Below are 19543 nucleotides of genomic sequence, written 5' to 3'. Positions count from 1 at the left end.
ACAGGAGGCAGCCATTCAAGGTGGCGAGGCACCCGCGGGGGAACGGGGGAGCACACCTGCTCCCGGTGGCCGTCAAGGTGATGGTACTCCTGAACGTTTACGCCATGGACTCCTTCCAGGCGCTGAGTGGATCTCACAGATCTTGAACGGCTGCCTCAGGTTCCTCTGGGGCTCGCTCTGCTGCTGTAGATTCTTCCTCCTCAAGCAGCTCCAGCCACAGGGCACCGACAGAGCTGCAGCGACCAGTAGGAAGGCCACCATTGCTGGTTGAATTTCAATATCCATTAACTACAGGGGGTGAAAGACCAACGTGTTAGCATGGTGCATATCCCCATGCCCAACCAGGTCATGGAGGCCCTATATGCCCGCTCAGCACAATACATCCATTTCATGTAGATCGAGCCTACCAGGATGCCCGGGCAGTGGGGTTCGCCACCAGGCAGTGGCACTGGCTCGGGGTGGGGGGACACCAGAAGGACCCTCCCGATCATGAGAAGGTCCTGAAGACCGTGCTGGGGGTGAGGGTGGTATTTATGGGGCGATTGACACACATGTCAAAGGGGATCGCAATGTAGCGGTGTCTCAATTCCTTGCCCACGGCTGACTTCCACCCCAGCGACTTCCCGGTCTTCTGGCCCGCCGACCACATCTAAGGCCTACTGCTGAGCCACGGTGAGGGCTGCAGGTCCCGTGGTCCCCTCCAGTTTTCTCCCGCTCCGGTGGGGGGGTAAGTGAGACAGAAAACGACAGTGTTTGACAGTCTGACGCATGCAGCTGGTGGCCTCAGTGGCCAGAGCACCCGGCCATGGCGCCCCGTGTGGGTGCCGACATGTGGTGCAGGGTGGGGGTTCGGCTGCTCTCTTTGGGGGGGTGTGGGGGGGGGGGGGGGATCACGGATGTGGGACCGGGGTTGGTGCCAGGGGCACAATGCTGCCTACTCACCCTGGCTGCCCTGAGGAGGTTGTGCAGCTTTTTACAGCTTTACAGACTGGTCCGGATGGTGTTGCTCGTGGGGCTGGCCACCTGTGCCACCTGCGCCCAGGCACGGCTCCCCGTGCCAATCCCGATTTCCACTGGACTCCTCTTTCTCTGTCCCATCAGGAAATGGGTTTCGGGCATCCCGGGACAGAAAATTCACCCCACTGTTACTGAATATCAAAACGTTGCAGCCTCCTTCCTGAGCCGGGGTACAGGGTGGCCCGCCTCTCCTCCACACACTAGGGTCTTGAACCCGACGTCTGTGAACCTTGGAACCGCGCGTCTTGCTGCCATCCTGTTGGCTGGGATGGTGTGTGGGAAGTGACGTGCTTAAACGTTGCTGCAGCTTGTCAGCCTCCTGAGTGTCAATCGCGAATCCAGCACCATTTCTCATTGGAATCGATTGTGTTCCACGTGGCACCGGTGCTCGCCCCTCAACAGTTGCTGAATCAGTCCAGGAGCGGCACCAGCTTTGCTGGCGTGGAACTGGACGATTCCTGCCTTGGCGTTAACACCTAGTCTCAGGAACGAAGAATCCAGCCAAAAATGTGCAGGAGGGTACTGTCTTTCCCAATATGGCTAAAATAAGAAACAAGGCAGCTATAAAAAGAGGAAGGAAGGAGTCTGTGTGTGTGTGTGTGTGTGTGTGTGTGTGGAAAAACCCAGCAAAATGTGCAAATGGCCAATACCGGTCTGAACTGCGGTCCTAGTTTGACGTTTGCAATGTCAGCTTGAATCAGTACCAGTCATTTCTCAAGGTTTACTGGTTTTACCTTCTGGGTGCGATCAGTAGTATTGGAAAATTCTCCATTGATGGTAAAATGCTGAGTATGTGCTTTCCAGGCATTTCATAAGATAATGAAGTGCCTCAGAGAAGTTCTCCGTCAAGTCGTACTATCTCAAATCAATTTTAAGCACAAGATACGTGGAACAGAAAGCTCTGCTTCTCTGGGCAGCACGGTAGCACAAGTGATTAGCACTGTGGCTTCACAGCTCCAGGGTCCCAGGTTCGATTCCCCGCTGGGTCACTGTCTGTGCAGAGTCTGCATGTTCTCCCCGTGTCTGCGTGGGTTTCCTCCGGTTTCCTCCTTCAGTCCAAAGACGTGCAGGTTAGGTGGATTGGCCATGATAAATTGCCCTTAGTGACCAAAGGAGGGGTTATTGGGTTACGGAGATAGGGTGGAGGTGAGGGCTTAAGTGAGTCGGTGCAGACTCGACGGGCCGAATGGCCTCCTTCTGCACTGTATGTTCTACGGACACTGAAATACATTTCCTTCAAATAATTGAAAATGACTGATCAGAAGTTTCATAAACACTTTTCACAGGTTAATTTCCTTGGCCTGCCACGTGCCCCAGATCAGCCACCCCCCCTCGGAATTTCTGGGTGACCCCCCCCTTTCTCAGTGACTCCCTAACTAGAGGAACCTCTCCACCCTCCACAGAGGCCCTAGAAAAAAGGTTCCCGCCTGGAAGCTAGAGAGCAGTGCAGACAGGCGCAGTAACAGAAATTGCAGTTGTAACACTACCTGGCAGCACCACGTTTCCATTCCTAGAAAGAGAACAGCTGGGTTTAAACCCTTCAGATCCTGGAGCTACAAGTCATTCATTCTTTTCCAGTAGTGGATTGTGATTGACAGTTTCTACGAAACTGCTGCAGCCCTGATTCATTCATCTCCCTTCATGGGTGAGTGCCTCTAAGTGCTGAAATCCTAATGTTTACAAACATCAACCACATCAAAGAGAACGAAAATGCATTGCAATCACACGCTTAACGTTAGCGGCAACTCCCTTAAGGAGTCACCCCCTTGGCCCACCGTGAGGTCCACTATGTCAGGTTCACGTCTGGTGAGACCTGCTGTGATTCCTGCCCACATAATTCCTGGCCCAGTTGACCGGGGAATTTTGGAGGGCTGGAGAACAGAGTGCCGGGCCTGCTAAGTGGATGCAAATGGGTCATTGGGCCATCCTCCCGCTGGCGCAAACCCTGATCCCACCACCAGCAGGGGGTTGGACCATTGGAAATGAATCGGCGCCCCGTGCCGATCCCGATTTCCACAGGACGCCTGTTTCTCTGTCCCACTGGGAAACGGGTTTGGGTCATCCCGGGATGGAGAATTCACCCCACTGTTGCCCAATATCAAAATGTTGCAGATGAACCTTTATTAGGGTAACTGATACGCCCACCAAGCCACCCCACATTTATTTGCAAAATGTTGCAGAATACTCACTGGCAGTTAGATTGACTGTATCTTGATCCTCTCCATGGGAGTTTATGGCTGTGCAGGTGACTGTAATGTTCTCCGAAGGCTTTACTGTTATCCTGTGGTTCCATTGTGATTTTTTGTCCTTTACTGGTTCTTCCCTAGGCTGCAATGAAAATATTTATAATTTCTTATTCACATCAGGGGACGGCACAGTATTTATTGTGGGTTCTGAAAATCTGATAACCCAGGAGGAAACCCACGCAGACACGGGGAGAACGTACAAACTCTGCACAGACAGCAACCCAAGTCCGGAATTGAACCCGGGTCCTTGGTGCTGTGAGGCAGCAGTGGGAATTATCCACTCATTTCTATTGTGCCCACGGCAAAAGTCTATACATTCTTGGACAAGTACTGTTAGAAAGATCAGAAAGGGAATTTCATTATGAATCATTATGGTAAAAGCATTGCACAATGTAGAACTGAACCATACAGTCCAGGCAGGTTTGGTCAAGATGTGAATTGATTCCCCCTCCTAGTCGCTATCCCGTTCCCAAGTTCACACATGAGCACTGGGAATTTCAATGAAGTATTCGCGGTGAAGTCCCATGGGTAACCTTTCTATTCTTAAATTTCCTTTCTTTGTGTGTGACCCTGGACAATCCTCCCGTGGGATTACAGTTCCAAACCATGTCATTCTCTGATTCCAAAGGGAACAGGGAATATTGTTCCAATGGACAGTTAAGATCATTTATTTTCTTTAAAAGCGAGCTTTTAAAATAATCAGTTTAAATTCTGCTAATAAAGTAAACGAAGGAACTTCAATAACAAATGAGTTATTAATACTGAACAGTGTAATTTCAAAGCACATACATAAATATAATTTTGTTTTTAAAAGGTGCTTCATCATAATGATTTCATTCTTCTCAATACCACTGTGATCTTTGTTACTTCAAGTATTTGTCCAATTATCTTTTGAAAGAGGCTATCGAATCTCGACATTCCAAATCCTAACCACTTCTGGCCCTTTAGTCAATAATGTTCAAACTGTGACTTCTGCTTATTGAAACTTTAGCCAATGGGACAGTTTTTCTCTATTACCCTATATAAACCCTGCATTATATTAAAAGCCTCAATAAAATCCCCTCTTAGTCTTCTCTGCGTAAGGAGAACAACCCAAGCTTCTCCAGTCTGCATAACTAATTCCTTATTCCCAGAACCATTCTAATAATTCTCTTCTGTTCCATCTCCAAAGCCTTCATGTTTCTCTTAAAATGTAGTGCCCAGTATTAACACTCCAGCTGGAATATAGTAATGTTTTACATAGCTTGAGCACAACTTCCTTGCTCTTGTAGTCGTCTTTATAAAGCACATCATCCCATAAAAAGCACAGTCGGTTACAATTCTGCTTCAGATGGAAGACCGAGGACATTTTCCTCTCTGTTACTTACAGCTGTTCCATTGATGCTCCACTGCACAGTGGGTTGGGGAAATCCTTCCACAACACAGCTGATCACTTTAGCATTGTTCACAACCTTCTTTGTCAATTTATTTATCCTTGGCTTTCCTGTAATAAAGAGAAAAATGGTTTATTAACATGGCCGACTTAAGCAAATATAGGAATAAGACTTTTGTTATCATTGGCTGAGTGGTAATGTGACAGGGCGGATCGCCTATACCTGATGGAATCAGCCCAATTCCCCTGAAAATAATCGGATACAAATTAGATAGGTTTAATAAGAGTTGCGTGATCACACAACCAGATTAAAGCTCTGGTGATGCAAAAGGAACTCCAACCCATAGAAAAAGTAACCCACTTTGCTAACAATTCTGTCAACTAGTTATTTAACAGTTTAGACTCCCGATGGTCCACTTACCTGAAACTTTGATGCCGCTTAAAGTGTCTGAAGTGAAGCAATGGTGAAAATAGGTCATTTGAAAGTTCAATTGGTAAAAACCCTGCCTGGTGTCATGTTGATTCATTCTTGTTTCTTCCCCACTGTTACCAGACTCCTGAATGACTCTGTTATGGACTGATCTGGTCTCTTTACACATCTTCTCTACTGAGTGGTACTACACTCCGTATGCTTCACCCAATGCCTGTGCCTATGTATTTACATTGTGTATTTATGTATGTCCTAAGTTTTTCTTTCATATATGGAATGATCTGTCTGGACTGTACGCAGAACAATACTTTTCACTGTATCTCGGTACACGTGACAATAAAACAAATCCAATTCAACACACTTGGGAAGGGCCCAAGTTCAATTCCTAGTCAGTGTTGACTTAGCTGATCTTATCCACGGTGTTATTATAGGCGCTAAAACTGGCCTCAGTACCATAGGGCGAGGGAAAATAATTCTCCATTGTTTTGAGTGATCCTGGAAGCTATGGGACAATTTTGAGGCAAAGTTAGACGTCAGTGAGAATGACAACATGAGCAGAAAGTTCGGTGAGAATTGGAGAACACAATTCTCTCTGGTGAGATTGTGATTTCCGATTTTCCAGGCCCATCACTGGCAACGTGATGAGAAATCCACCGGCTGTGAGATATATAGACCCATGGGATATGCCTGGCACAGGTTGGCACTGCCAGGTTGGCTAATCTGGAAGGGCCAACTTGTGCCAGGGAGTAGTGTCGGGATCAGATTTTCCGGGGAGCCGCATTGGGTGGCGGGGTCTGCGTTATATTTGCAAAGAGCTTCGATGGTGATGGGGTTGAGAGCCCCGATGGTGATGGTGGTGGGGTTGGGAGCCCTGATGGTGATGGTGGTGGGGTTGGGAGCCCTGATGGTGATGGTGGTGGGGTTGGGAGCCCCGATGGTGATGGTGGTGGGGTTGGGAGCCCCGATGGTGATGGGGTGAGGTTGGGAGCCCCGATGGTGATGGGGTGAGGTTGGGAGCCCCGATGGTGATGGGGTGAGGTTGGGAGCCCCGATGGTGATGGTGGTGGGTGGGGGGGGGGGGGGGGGGGGGGGGGGTTTGGGAGCCCCGATGCTGATGGTGGTGGGGTTGAGAGCCCCGATGCTGATGGTGGTGGGGTTGAGAGCCCCGATGGTGATGGGGTGAGGTTGGGAGCCCCGATGGTGATGGGGTTGGGAGCCCCGATGGTGATGGGTGGGGGGGGGGGGGTTTGGGAGCCCCGATGCTGATGGTGGTGGGGTTGAGAGCCCCGATGCTGATGGTGGTGGGGTTGGGAGCCCCGATGGTGATGGGGTTGGGAGCCCCGATGGTGGTGGGGTTGAGAGCCCCGATGCTGATGGTGGTGGGGTTGAGAGCCCCGATGGTGATGGGGTGAGGTTGGGAGCCCCGATGGTGATGGTGGTGGGGTTGGGAGCCCCGATGCTGATGATGGTGGGGTTGGGAGCCCCGATGGTGATGGTGGTGGGGTTGGGAGCCCCGATGGTGATGGGGTGAGGTTGAGAGCCCCGATGCTGATGGTGGTGGGGGGGGGTGAGAGCCCCGATGGTGATGGGGGTGGGGCTGAGAGCCCCGATGATGATCATACAATTTACAGTGCAGAAGGAGACCATTTGGCCCATCGAGTCTGCACCGGCCTCTGGAAAGAGCACCCTACTTAAGCCCTGGCCTCCACCCTATCCCGTAACCCTGTAACCCCATCTAACCGTTTTCTTTTGGACATTAAGCGGCAATTTAGCATGGCCAATCCACCTAGCCTGCACATCTTTGGACTGTGGGAGGAAACCGGAGCATCCGATAGAAAGCAGACACGGGGAGAACGTGCATACGCCACACAGGCAGTGACCCAAGACGGGAATCGAACCTGGACCCTGGTTCTATGAAGCAACAGTGCTAACCATTGTTACTGGTGTGTTGGGGGGGGGGGGGGGGGGGAAAGAGCCCCGATGCTGATGATGGTGAGGTTGGGGGTGAGAGCCCCGATGGTGTGGTGGGGGGGGGGGGGGGGGGGGGGGGGGGAGAGTCCCGATGGGGAGGTGGGGGCTCTGATGGGGAGGTGGGGGGTGAGAGTCCTGATGGGGAGGTGGGGGCTGAGAGTCCCGATGGAGGTGGGGGCTGAGAGCTCTGATGGGGAGGTGGGGGCTGTGAGTCCCGATGGAGGTGGGGGGTGAAAGCCCTGATGGGGAGGTGGGGGCTGAGAGCTCTGATGGCGAGGTGGGGGCTGAGAGTCCCGATGGAGGTGGGGGCTGAGAGCTCTGATGGGGAGGTGGGGGCTGAGAGCTCTGATGGGGAGGTGGGGGCTGAGAGTCCCGATGGAGGTGGGGGGCTGAGAGCTCTGATGGGGAGGTGGGGGGTGAGAGCCCTGATGGGGAGGTGGGGGCTGAGAGCTCTGATGGGGAGGTGGGGGCTGAGAGTCCCGATGGAGGTGGGGGCTGAGAGTCCCGATGGAGGTGCGGGGGGGTAAGAGCTCTGATGGGGAGGTGGGGGCTGAGAGCTCTGATGGGGAGGTGGGGGGTGAGAGCTCTGATGGGGAGGTGGGGAGTGAGAGCCCTGATGCTGATGAAGGTGGGTGGGTGGGTGGGTGGGAGTCCCGATGGGGAGGTGGGGGGTGAGGGCCCCGATGGAGGTGGGAGGTGAGAGCCCCGATGCTGATGATGGTGAGGTAGGGGGGTGGGAGTCCCGATGGGGAGGTGGGGAGTAAGAGTGCCGATGGTGAAGATGGTGGGGTGAGAGTCCTTGATAATGGGGGGGTGGGGGGCGGAAGGAAAGACGAGAGCCCCCGATGCGGATAGTGGGGGCCCTGTTGCTGATATTGGTGGAGGTGGAGCCCGGGGTTGAGAGCCCTGATGCTGATGATGATTGCCATGTTATGTACTCTGGGAGAACACAGGCTGCAACTGGATGCAGCTTTAACCAAAAGATACTCCAGGCCTTGAAGTTAGTTCAATCTCATTTATTGAACCAGTAGCACAGTTAGCACAGTTCTCTATGGGTTCGACTCTCTGCTAACCTAAATGTGGTTACTCTGTCTGACTGAACCAGACTAGCTCTTAGCCACGTGCTGGAGGTGTGATACTGTACATACACCCTGACTCACTCTGTAGTTGTTCATCAGTGGAAAGAGGCGGAGTGTGAGTGCCTTGTGCCTTTTATAGTGAGATACACCCCTGAGTGTCCTGCCTGCTCATTGGTCATGTCCTGTTCTTACTTACATGTGGTGGCATATATTAACATATTTACAAACGGTGGCATATGGGAACGTATTTACATGTGAAGACAGCTGTCTCATGTGGGAAAACTTAACACAGCAAACAAAACAAATGTTCGTAAGTCCAGTCTCTGGGGTTTCCGTCTGATCCTTGTCAACCGCCGGAGAGGTGGTGGTGCGGACGACGGTGGCTTGACAGGCGGGATGGATGTCTGACTGGTGGCTTCGTAGTTCGAGGTATCAGGAGGTGGCAAAACAACAGACGGAAATGGAGAAGAAAGCGGTTGCAGGCAGGCAACTTTGCGCAGTTCCCGTCTGTTTCATCGCACAACAGAACCATCAGCCATACGTACAACATACAAGCGGGGTGCAGCCTGTCGAACACCATCTGGTATCTTGATCCTGACAGTGTCTGCCGGGAATAACACGGGCAAATCGGTGGCATGAGCATCATCGCCCTGCTTTTGCTGGTTTCGGAGCTGCTGCACCTTCTGTAGCACCGGGAGGTGATCCAGGTTGGGCAAGTGTATGGCTGGAAATGTCATCCGCAGGTCCCTGTTCATCAGGAGCTGAGCCAGCAGTATGCCAGTGGACAGTGGGGTCGCCCTGTATGCAAGCAGTGCGAGGTAGAAGCAGAGTCCGAGGCCTTGAGGTGAGCTGTTTCACAATGTGCACCCCTTTTTCAACCTTCCCATTGGACTGTGGATAGTGTGGGCTGGAAGTGACATGTTTGAAATGGTATGACTTGGCAAACATAGACCACTCATGGATGTTGAAGCACGGGCGATTGTCACTCATGCAGTGAGTGGGATACCATGCCTGGAGAACATCTCCTTACAGGCCTTGATGACGGTCCGAGATGTGAGGTCTGAGAGCTTCACAACTTCAGGGTAGTTGGAGAAATAGTCAATAATCAACACGTAGTCACGACCATTCGCAGGAAAGAGGTCGATGCCAACCTTGGACCACGGGGAGGTCTCGATTTCATGCTGCTGGAGCGCCTCCTTGCTCTGCAAGATCTTAGTCTCCCTGTCTGGGTCGAAAAATGCCAAGACGGGTGCAGTGGTGAGCCTGGCTTTCAGCTCCAACCACTCCGCCTGATGTGCTGCCTTCCACTGAAAGGCAGTGGACTTTTTCACCAGGTTTTGTAGGGCCGTTGTGTGTAAGGCCAAGTTTGGGATGAACTTGCCCAGAAAACTGACCATGCCCAGGGAGCCCAGTACTGCCTTCTTGTCTTCAGGGACCTTCATGGCTTTGATGGCCTTGATCTTGTCTGTGTCCTGCAACATACCCTGCTGAGTGACCTGGTCACCTAGGAACTTGAGTGTCGACATGCCAAAGCAACATTTGGCCCTGTTCAGCTTCAGGCCATTGGCATGGACACGGCGGAATACCTGCTGGAGACGGGAAACATGCTCCTCAGGGGTCATGGACCATATGATGATGTCGTCCACATACACACGAACCCCTTCAATGCCCTCCATCATCTGCTCTATGATGCAATGGAAGATCTCCGATGCCGAGACAATATCAAACGGCATGCGATTACAGTATCTGCCAAACAGTGTGTTGAAGGTGCAGAGCCTTCTGCTGGACTCATCCAGCTGGATTTGCCAATATCCATCTGATGCATCTAACTTGGTGAAAAAACGTGCGTGTGGCATCTCACTGGTGAGTTCCTCTCCCTTCAGGCTGGGGTAGTGTTCACGCATTATATTCTTATTGAGATCCTTGGGATCAATGCAGATGCGCAGGTCTCCCGTAGGCTTTCTAACACATACCATCGAGCTGACCCAGTCAGTCGGTTCAGTTACCTTGAAAATGATGCCCTGTTGCTGAAGATCCTTCAGCTGTGCCTTCAGGCGCTCCCTCAGCGGAGCTGGGACCCGGCGTGGTGTGTGGACCACTGGCTTGGCATCAGGTCGTAGCAGAAACTTGTATCGATATGGCAGCGTGCCCATCCTGTCGAACACATCCGGATACTGAGCGAGGATGTCGTCAATGCCGGCCTGAAGATCCTCATGGGAGGATGTCGTTGTGTATACCCGCTGTACGAGGTTCAGCTGCTTGCAGGCCTGAGTGCCAAGTAGGGATACCCTGTCTGGCTTGGCAATTTTAAAACGTAACCGAGCATGGGTGCTCCATTTGGAGATGAGTAGATAGCAGTATGTGCAATGATGGCATTTCCATTGTAGTCCAGGAGCCTGCAGGCTGCTGAAAGGACCTTGGGGGTCTTCTTGATGCGTTTGAAATCTGCCTGTGAGAGGAGGTTGGCACCTGTGTCCAGTGTAGCCACCGAAGCTGGCCACTTCCCGACATAAAATGGAGAATTGAAACGCATGCAGGGAAAATTGGACAATATCAGAAAGGCAAGCAGGTTGCAGAACCTCACTGTGTATTCTGTCTGTGAAGAAACGAGACATCATAGAAACTAGCAAGTTTGCATACTAATTGAGCGATTCCCGGTGATTCCCGGGTACAATGGACACAACAATTAGCTGCAATAGAAACATTCTATAGCAGGTCAGACTTCTCGGCGCCAACGGAGTCTGAAACAAAAGGACACAAACAAGTTAGAAAGAACCGCCCCGCGATCGAGGAACAGCCTCAGTATTGGGCGATTCGTATCAATCGATTGGGATGAGACCCAATCGATTGCCAATGAGTTAGGGGTCTGCCCAAAAGGGCGCGAAGCCCCTGGGACCTATAAAAGTAAGGTCCCAAGATGAATTTGATCTCTTAGCAGGCCCTCCCAGCAGAACACCTTTGCAGCAGCTCTCTAAGAACTTGAACGTGAGAAGGAGAGGCCTGGCCAATTGCTACACCGACAAGTAAGTGTCATACAACGCCCGCTACGAGAATAGACACTCCTGACCCCTTTAGTCCACACCAACTGGAAGCCTGCGGATCCAGGACAGAGCAAGAGGCCATTGTTCCCTGATCCGGCAGTTCCCTTATACCAGATAAGTATTGGCCTAGTAGTGGTAGGAATAGTTTAGTCTTAGTATTATATGCATGAGTAGTAAATAACTGTGTAATAATAAACGTGTCTTGTTTGAACTTACTAACTGGTGTATTGAGTCATTGATCTGAACTTGAACTTGAACCTCGTGGCGGTATCATAAAGATACCTGGGGACTCTAGAGCTTAGGAATAAAACAGAGCCAATTGAGTGTTAAGCACACTCACCCAGAACGAGCAACACCAGCTTAAACTGGATGGATCAATGGTTGACCTGTATCACCCCAAGCCATTCGTCCGCAGAATCCACAGCGAGGATGGATTGAATTTGTGATGAGTTGGATGTGGCATATTCACATTTGGTAATGATGCCCATCCAGGCATTCTTCCCCTGGATCCGTTATGCTGCCAGGATCAGAATCCTGTCATCGCTGTTGCACACGCTGAACGTGCCGTCGTCGGAATTGGGAGCGTTGGCCCCTGACTGGTGGTGCAGACCTGCACAAGGCTGCACAGTATCCAGGCTTCCCGCAGTTTAAACATCGCCTGCCTCTTGCAGGGCAGTGTTTCTTTAAGTGGGCGTTGCTGCAGTTCGAGCACGTCATGACGTCGGCGTCTTGACGTTCTGCGCGTCGTCACACATGCGCAGTGCGGGTGTCAGCCGCTTCGTTATCCCGTTCGCATCACGCATGCGTGGGGCCCCGGGAAAAGCGCGCAAAATGGTCTCTTTCATCAATGCTGAGGCGCTGCCTCCGGGAAATGGCCTGCACACTCTCTGCCTCGTGGGAGGCAAGTTTCTAATTTTCAGCCGATTTGTATTGGGCATAGCGATTTTTGGCGTGCTCATGCACTGTGCATGTTTCAATCGCGACTGGCAGGGTCATATGCTTGATTTTCAGTAGCTGCTCTCTCAGAGGATCAGAGTGAACTCCAAAAACGATTTGGTCTCAGATCATGGAGTCAGCAATATCACCAAAGTTGCAGGACAGCGCTAGCAGGCGGAGGTTGGTTCAGAAGGAGTTGAAAGTTTCATCTTTACCTTGTAGACGCTGTTTGAATATGTAGCGCTCGAAGATTTCATTGGTGTCCACTTCACAGGAACTGTCAAACTTGTCCAGGATGGTTTGAAACTTTGTCTTGTCCTGGCCTTCGGTGAAGTGAAAAGAGTTGAAGAGTTCGATGGCTTGATCACCCGCTGTTGAGAGGAGAAACGCGATCGTCCTTGCATCAGATGCACCCACGAGGTCCGATGCTTCGATGTACAGCAGAAACTTTTGCTTGAATGTCCGTCAATTGGCACTGAGATTGCCGGAGGTCCTGAGCTGGTGAGGAGCCTGAATCTTCTCCATGGTGCCGGGATACATTTTCTGGTCGTCACGGAATGGACTGAGGTAAACCACTCAGATTAAGCAGTCTCCTGGTATCATGATGCGTTATGTACTCTGGGAGAACACAGGCTGCAACTGGATGCAGCTTTAACTAAAAGATACTCCAGACCTTGAAGTTAGTTCAATCTGATTTATTGAACCAGTAGCACAGTTCTCTATGAGTTCGACTCTCTGCTAATCTAAATGTGGTTACTCTGTCTGACTGAAACAGACTAGCTCTTAGCCACGTGTTGGAGGTGTGAAACTGTAAATACACCCTGACTCACTCTGTAGATGTTCATCAGTGGAAAGAGGTGGAGTGTGAGTTCCTCGTGCCTTTTATAGTGAGATACCACCCCTGAGTGTCCTGCCTGCTCATTGGTCATGTCCTGTTCTCTGTGTTCATTAGCTGCCTGTCTGCATATCATGACAATGGTGGAGCCCCCGATGCTGATTGGGTGGGGCTAGGGTAGGGGGGGGGTGCTGAGAGCCCTGATGTTTGGAGGGTGGGAGAGCGGGTGATAGCCCTGATGCCCATGGGGGCGGAGGGGGTTGTTCTTTTTGTGCTGGTCAGGGTGCCCCAATTTCTGTGGAGCTGGCCTTGCTGGCTCTATCGGGCCCCGCCCAGCCACAGTAACAGCGTAAAGCTCGACCAATGATTCTTTTCTTCCCCAGAGATGCTCAAAATCTGGACTAAAATATCGGCTGTGCAGCTGAAGAGATACATGCGGGTTTCGGTCAGAGCCTGACACTGAAAAATATGTTAAGATTCCGCCCTGCATGTGCGGTTGTCAGATGGAGCAGGACTGGACTCAGCTATAATCCCTTCTAAAGACACTATGTTACCACCTCCAACTGTGTAATTAAGCAGTGGGAAACATTGTGAGGACCTGGAAGATGTCGGTACAATAAATCAGAATTATAGCTTTCAAAAATGTAGGGAGAAAGTCTTCAGAAAACAGTGTAAGATGGACCTGATTGGAGCTTCATCAACGTGTTTGTTTTACCTTCTACTCGTACATTCACTGTCTTTTCTCTCTTCATTTCCTTCACTTCCTTTATTTTGGCTGAGCAAGTATAAGTACCAGAATGCGTGTACTGCAGTGACTCCGTTATGAAGGGATTTGCGCAACCCTTATTTCTCTGAAACACAGAAAGAATATGTCAGAAGCATATTAAAACCTGCCTGGATCTTCTGCAATAAAAGACAAGTTCAAGGAGTCACCACAGCCCAGAGAGAAGCGCAGAATATTTGTACAGCACTTAAAATCAACCACCAGCCTCTGTACAACCACTATTTGTACCAAAGCATCACTTCTGCTCGCCTCAGCAAGGTTCTTATCCCTGCTCTCCACCAATGTGGTCCCAAATCTCAAAGCTGCCTCATCAGGATTGCAACAAACATTTAGATCCTTCTGCCAAATCAAACATTTCAGACAGCCACCTTCAGCCGATAGAACTGGTTTACTTGTCACGGTCCTTGTGAGGCGGTCCGGCACAGGTAAGAGAGGCTAACAAACTCTCTGGAGTAGTCGGTGACAGGTCCTTCCCACTCTGAAACAACTTCCTACTTTACTAAAAGTCTTCACAGCTTGACTCACTCATGAGCTGGGGAAAGTTATCCATTGTTGTCTAAGATCTATGACCCATGAAGATAAACTGTTTGGATACATGTCTTAAATACCAATGGCCAGACATGCAACAAGATTTTGCTTTGGTGAAGAAAGATAAGGAAGGTCAACGTGCACTTCATTCTTAGGAGATGCACCTACAATCATCCATATGTGCTTCAAATAAATTAGCAGATAGAACAGATGCCCCTTCTTCCTTAAAGTAATACCTTTTAGATCTCCTATCAAGCTAGGCAAAGCTACATCACTGTGTTTGGGAGCAACTACAGCCGCATTTCAACTTGTTCAAATTCTAAGTTGACTGTACTGAATCCCCTGCATTGCTATTTAACTGGCAGTAATGCGGGGGTTCCAATGTGCTATGCCTTGGAATGATTAAATCTGGGTTCTACTTATGATTGGCTACAGTGAGAGACATCGCATCTTGAAGAATCTAAATTTCGACATTCACTCCCTACCTCTTTGTCACATCAAATCTACTCTGACCAAATTTCGCAGCACAAGTTTTAGTTACTTAGCATAGGTTAGAATAGTCATCAGCTTACTTTCATCAGGGTAACATCCTCAGTTCCGGAAGACTCAGCAATGCATTCCACGGTTATATTTTCCCCAACCATCTTAGTGACATCTTCATCAGGATTCATAGTCAAGGTCAAGTCTGTTAGTAATAGAACATTTATAAGTTATTATGTCTCATCTGATTCCTATACATTTCTGTTGTTATTTGTTTCCAAGGGAGTATTAAGGATGAGGAACCACTTGGGTGAGATTCTCTGGCCTCCCAACCGGGTGTTTCTTGGTGGCGTGCTGTCTGCTGGCAGCGGGATTCTCTGCTCCCGCTGCTGTCAATGAGAATTCCCATTGAAGCCGCCCCACGCTGGTGGGAAACCCACGGGCGGGAGGGGGGGTACACTGCCGGCGGGACCAGAGATTCCCACCCGCCAGCAAACGGCCTGAGAATTCCAGCTCTTTACGGTGCAGATGCTCTCCGCAGAGGTTCTGTCCTCCCTTTCCCATCTCTCAAGGTTGCTTTCTCCTTGCTGGGGCAAGATCCTCAGGATCATAGCATCACCTGGGAGCTCAACTAATGGACCAGCCGACCTGTGTGAGTCTAGTTCTAGCACTGTAAAGGGAATTACAGCCAAGCTGAGTGTAGTCATTGGCAGATAACCATTCCTGTACATTCCTGTTCTTTATTATTCTGAACATGATGAAAAACCTTAGGAAGCAGGTACAGTTGAGTTCAATAAGGTTATCAACCAACATTCAGATAATGCAATTTCAGCGATGGGTAGAGTCCTAAATGTTTTTTGTCACCCCTTTGGGGTAATTGTGACTGCAATGGTGTAAAACGAGCAATGACAAACCATCTCTCCCCATTTTTGTTTCCATCGATATTAAAATCTGAAAAATACTTAGCCACCACTGTGCTCTGCTTTCTGTCTCTTTGCCAATTTTGTCTATATCACCATTGCGCCTATAATCCCATGGTTATCTCTTCTGATTAACTGATGCTGGTTTATGCAGACAAATAAAAACGGAAATGTACTGATTTGCCTACTCTTACAAACACTGGGAAATTAAGCTGAATTTTCAGTAGTTTGTGTTATGGACTCAAATCCATTGGGAATTGTGTTTACATTTCCTATGCCAGGCATTCACTCAGACAAGTAATCTTTGATTTTTATGCTTTCTACAGGGTAAATTAAGGTTCCCTAATCAAGCAGAAAACCAGGTTCCAGAAGCTTGTTGACAAGTTGTGTTGTTGGAGTGAATGTAATCAGAAAGACCCGGCCATGCTTCCTTCCTAAGAGATGACTAAATGTATCCACGTTTGTAACAGGAAAATGCCAGCCTATTTTGTGTTAGCATTACCCTAATTAGGAAACGTGCTCAAATGTAACAAAGCAGGACAAAAGAAACCCATAAATATTTCTACTTTAAGATAAATGACTTACAGTGCACAGTGATGTTAACAGCATCCTTTATGTCAGGGTTATCTTGTTGAGTGCACGAGTATTCACCGGTATCCTCTCGCGACACATTAATCAGTTCATACTCCATTGTGTTGACTTCTTTTTCCTCCCCCTACGAAATTCATGTAGAAGGTATATATTCAATGTACATCTGATTGTTATAATATGGAGGCAACAGATGAAGTGTAATGTAGTCAAAGTCCACCGTCAGCAAGAACATGTTTCAATTACGAAAACACTTTGCTGACATGAATGACGACTTTAACATATAGCATCCCAAAGATTTGTGGTTATTAATTTTATAAAAGTGCAGTGTGTTCTTAGGACTCTATTTTATTTTATTTAAAGATAAATTTTTACAAATGAATAGTTTTATTCAAGTACACATGTGACGGTCTAGGGAGGGATATAACTAAATATAACTCCCATAGCGAGCATGTTCAGCCGCGTGCTTACCGGCACTCGTAAGAACCACATTGCTATGAAATGACACTCGTATTATATAGGGGGCCTCACTGGGGAACATACGGACGAGGCCGCACATTGCCCCATTTTGTACACTGAGCAGTCCGCGTACGTGAACTCCTCAGTGTAGCGAGAGATCGAGACGCCATTTACAAATGCCGTCCCAATCTCTCCAGTCTCTGAATCTCTCTCTCTCTCAACCCCCCCCCCCCCCAGCTCCAACGCACTATGCGAGGGTCCCCAACCCCTACCCACCACACACACAGGGCATGCTTGGCCCGGTTGTCACCATGCAAAAAAATGGAAGCTTGGCAGTACCAAACTGGCAGCCTGGCAGTGCCCCTGCCTGCTGGGAGTGCCATTTGGCAAATTTGGCAGTGCCAGGCTGGCACCCAAATGGCACTGCTAGTGTGCCCAGGTGGCATCATCTGTGCCAGGGTACCACCCTGCTCAGAGGGCAAGCACCTGGGGTCCTCCAATCCCCTGAGAGACCCCCACGAGTGCCGTTCTGTCTGTCCCCCTTTGTGGGAGACCAATACTGAATGGCACTCACCCGGGCTCTCCAAGTTGATGGAGATAGATCCCATGCCTCGGGTAACTCAGGAATATGCACATAATAATAATAATAATCTTTATTAGTGCTACAATTGACACTTAAATGAAGTTACTGTGAAAAGTCCTTAGTCGCAACATTCCGATGCCTGTTCGGGTACACAGAGGGAGAATTCCGAACGTCCAAATCACCTAACTAGCACGTCTTTCGGGACTTATGGGAGGAAACTGGAGCACCCGGAGGAAACTCACGCAGACACGGGAAGAACGTGCAGACTTTGCATGGGAATCGAATCCAGGTCCCTGGTGCTGTGAAGCAACAGTGTTAACCACTGTGCTACCATGCCGGCCATTAATGAAAAATGAAAATCGCTTATTGTCACGAGTCGGCTTCAATGAAGTTACTGTGAAAAGCCCCTAGTCGCCACATTCCAGCGGCTGTTCGGGGAGGCTGTTACGGGAATCGAACCGTGCTGCTGGCCTGCCTTGGTCTGCTTTCAAAGCCAGCAGTTTAGCCCAGTGTGATAAACCAGCCCCTTATTAAGTGAGATTAGTTGCTGTAGTATTCAAATCTTCTAAAAAGTGATCCGACCGACACTGGCCGAGATTTACATCACAGCGTCTCGTGAGATTGTGTTAGATCTCGCAAAGCGTTGTGAGCCGGCTAGATCTAGTAGTGCATCCTCTTGGTTTCTATTGGCCACGCTGCGCCACGTCGCGTGAGTTTTCGGGCGCTGAATGGCCATAAATTCGTGCCAATAAATAGAGGTGTATATTCTCACATATACCTTATTACGTTACTGTACATATAGGTGCACATATTATGCTCTTACATCCTGCTGGGGTGGTACTGACTTCCTGCTGTATCTTTGGTGGAAATCCGGCAAAACCGCCACAGACACAGCAGAGGCCCAATTATCAGAAATACCAAAACTGGTAGAAACACTCAGCATGTCTGGCCTATTAATGTGGGATTTTCACTGTTTCCAAGTTAACGTATGAACAACGGAATTTTCATCCACCTGTAACAAGGCAAATGATGGAGGCAGGAGTGAACTTAACTGGGTAAAGGATTTCTGACATTTACAAATAAGGGCTGGAGAGAGAGAGCCAAAGAAAAAAAACAAACTATTTATTAAACAAAGGACATAAATTAAGACCAATGTAATAATTACATTTGACTTACATTTTTCATGAAGATGAATTTGTCTGGTGGAGGATACCCGTCACCCACGCACGTCAGTGTGACATTCGTCCCTTCTTCAACGTCTTGTGCTGGGGTCACTTGCAATAAAACCTTTGAAGTTTTGTCTGACACGAAACAGAATAATGCATGTTAGCTCTACACTCCTGGGAATTCTATGCATACTTCATACCACAAATCTCTCTTAAATTTCATTTCCTAACGTGCAGGGTTTTTCAGCCTGCAGGTCTATTATTGTGTCCACCACCACACAATTGAGCATCAGTAATGATCAAGAGCAGGAATGTTGGCTGATTTGTCTCCAATCTCTCCTCCAGAAGCCTGGAGGTCAACTGCAGCGAGCTTACTGCTGCCCAAACCGAATCAACTACATCTACACAAACAGAATCGAAGCTGCCGACTTGCCTGGTGGATCCAGTACCGGCCGGACAGACTTACCGAGCAGGGCAGGGTTTCTGCGCATATTTTGTTTTTTAAATGGAGATTTTAAAACATATTTGTTCATGGGAAATGAGTGTCGATGTCTAGACCAGTATTTGTTGCCCACCCCTTACAGCTTTCATGAAGGTGGTGGTGAGCCACCTTCTTGAGCCGCTGGGGTCCATGTGTGTGTACACTCACTGTGCTGTTCTCAAGGAAGGTCCAAGATTTATGGACCCAGCGACAGTGAAGGAACAAAAATATAGGGCGGGATTCTCTCAGCCCGGGGCCGGGCCGGAGAATCCCCGCGAACGCCGCGAATGGTGCCACGCCACATCGATGCCGGGGAGAATCGCTGCCATTGGCACCGGCGTGGTTGGGGCACTGTCGGTCAGGGGCCGCTCTACAGGGCCTACCCGCCGATTCTCGGCCCGGGATGGGCAGAGAGGCCGTCGTAAAAAAGCCAAGTCCCGCCGGCGCCGTCCACACCTGCTCTCAGCCGGCGGGAACTCGGCGTGGAAGGGTTGGGGGGGGAGGGGGGGGCGACCCCGGGGGAGGGAGGGCCTGCGATCGGGGCCCACCAATCGGCGGGCTGGCCTTTCTGTCTGGGGGCCTTCTTTCTTCCACGCCGGCCCCTGTAGCCCTGCGCCATGTTGCGTT

At 49.7% G+C, this 19543-nt stretch overlaps 1 protein-coding gene across 4 annotated transcripts in view; it reads right to left on the bottom strand.

Moving 5' to 3' along the window:
* Positions 1-19543, bottom strand: part of alcama (activated leukocyte cell adhesion molecule a) — a 340167-nt gene that overhangs the window by 24970 nt on the left and 295654 nt on the right. For all 4 annotated transcript variants that reach the window (XM_038801832.1, XM_038801835.1, XM_038801833.1 and 1 more), the window contains exons 7-12: positions 18446-18570; positions 16225-16354; positions 14812-14924; positions 13643-13778; positions 4631-4746; positions 3207-3345 (exon numbers count right to left, since the gene is read on the bottom strand). In XM_038801832.1, coding sequence (XP_038657760.1) covers positions 3207-3345; positions 4631-4746; positions 13643-13778; positions 14812-14924; positions 16225-16354; positions 18446-18570 — 759 coding nt within the window. The remainder of the gene's footprint in view (positions 1-3206; positions 3346-4630; positions 4747-13642; positions 13779-14811; positions 14925-16224; positions 16355-18445; positions 18571-19543) is intronic.

This window comes from Scyliorhinus canicula, chromosome 7, assembly GCF_902713615.1.
Source record: "Scyliorhinus canicula chromosome 7, sScyCan1.1, whole genome shotgun sequence".
NCBI lineage: Eukaryota > Metazoa > Chordata > Chondrichthyes > Carcharhiniformes > Scyliorhinidae > Scyliorhinus > Scyliorhinus canicula.
This window is presented reverse-complemented; position numbering and strand designations above follow the sequence as displayed.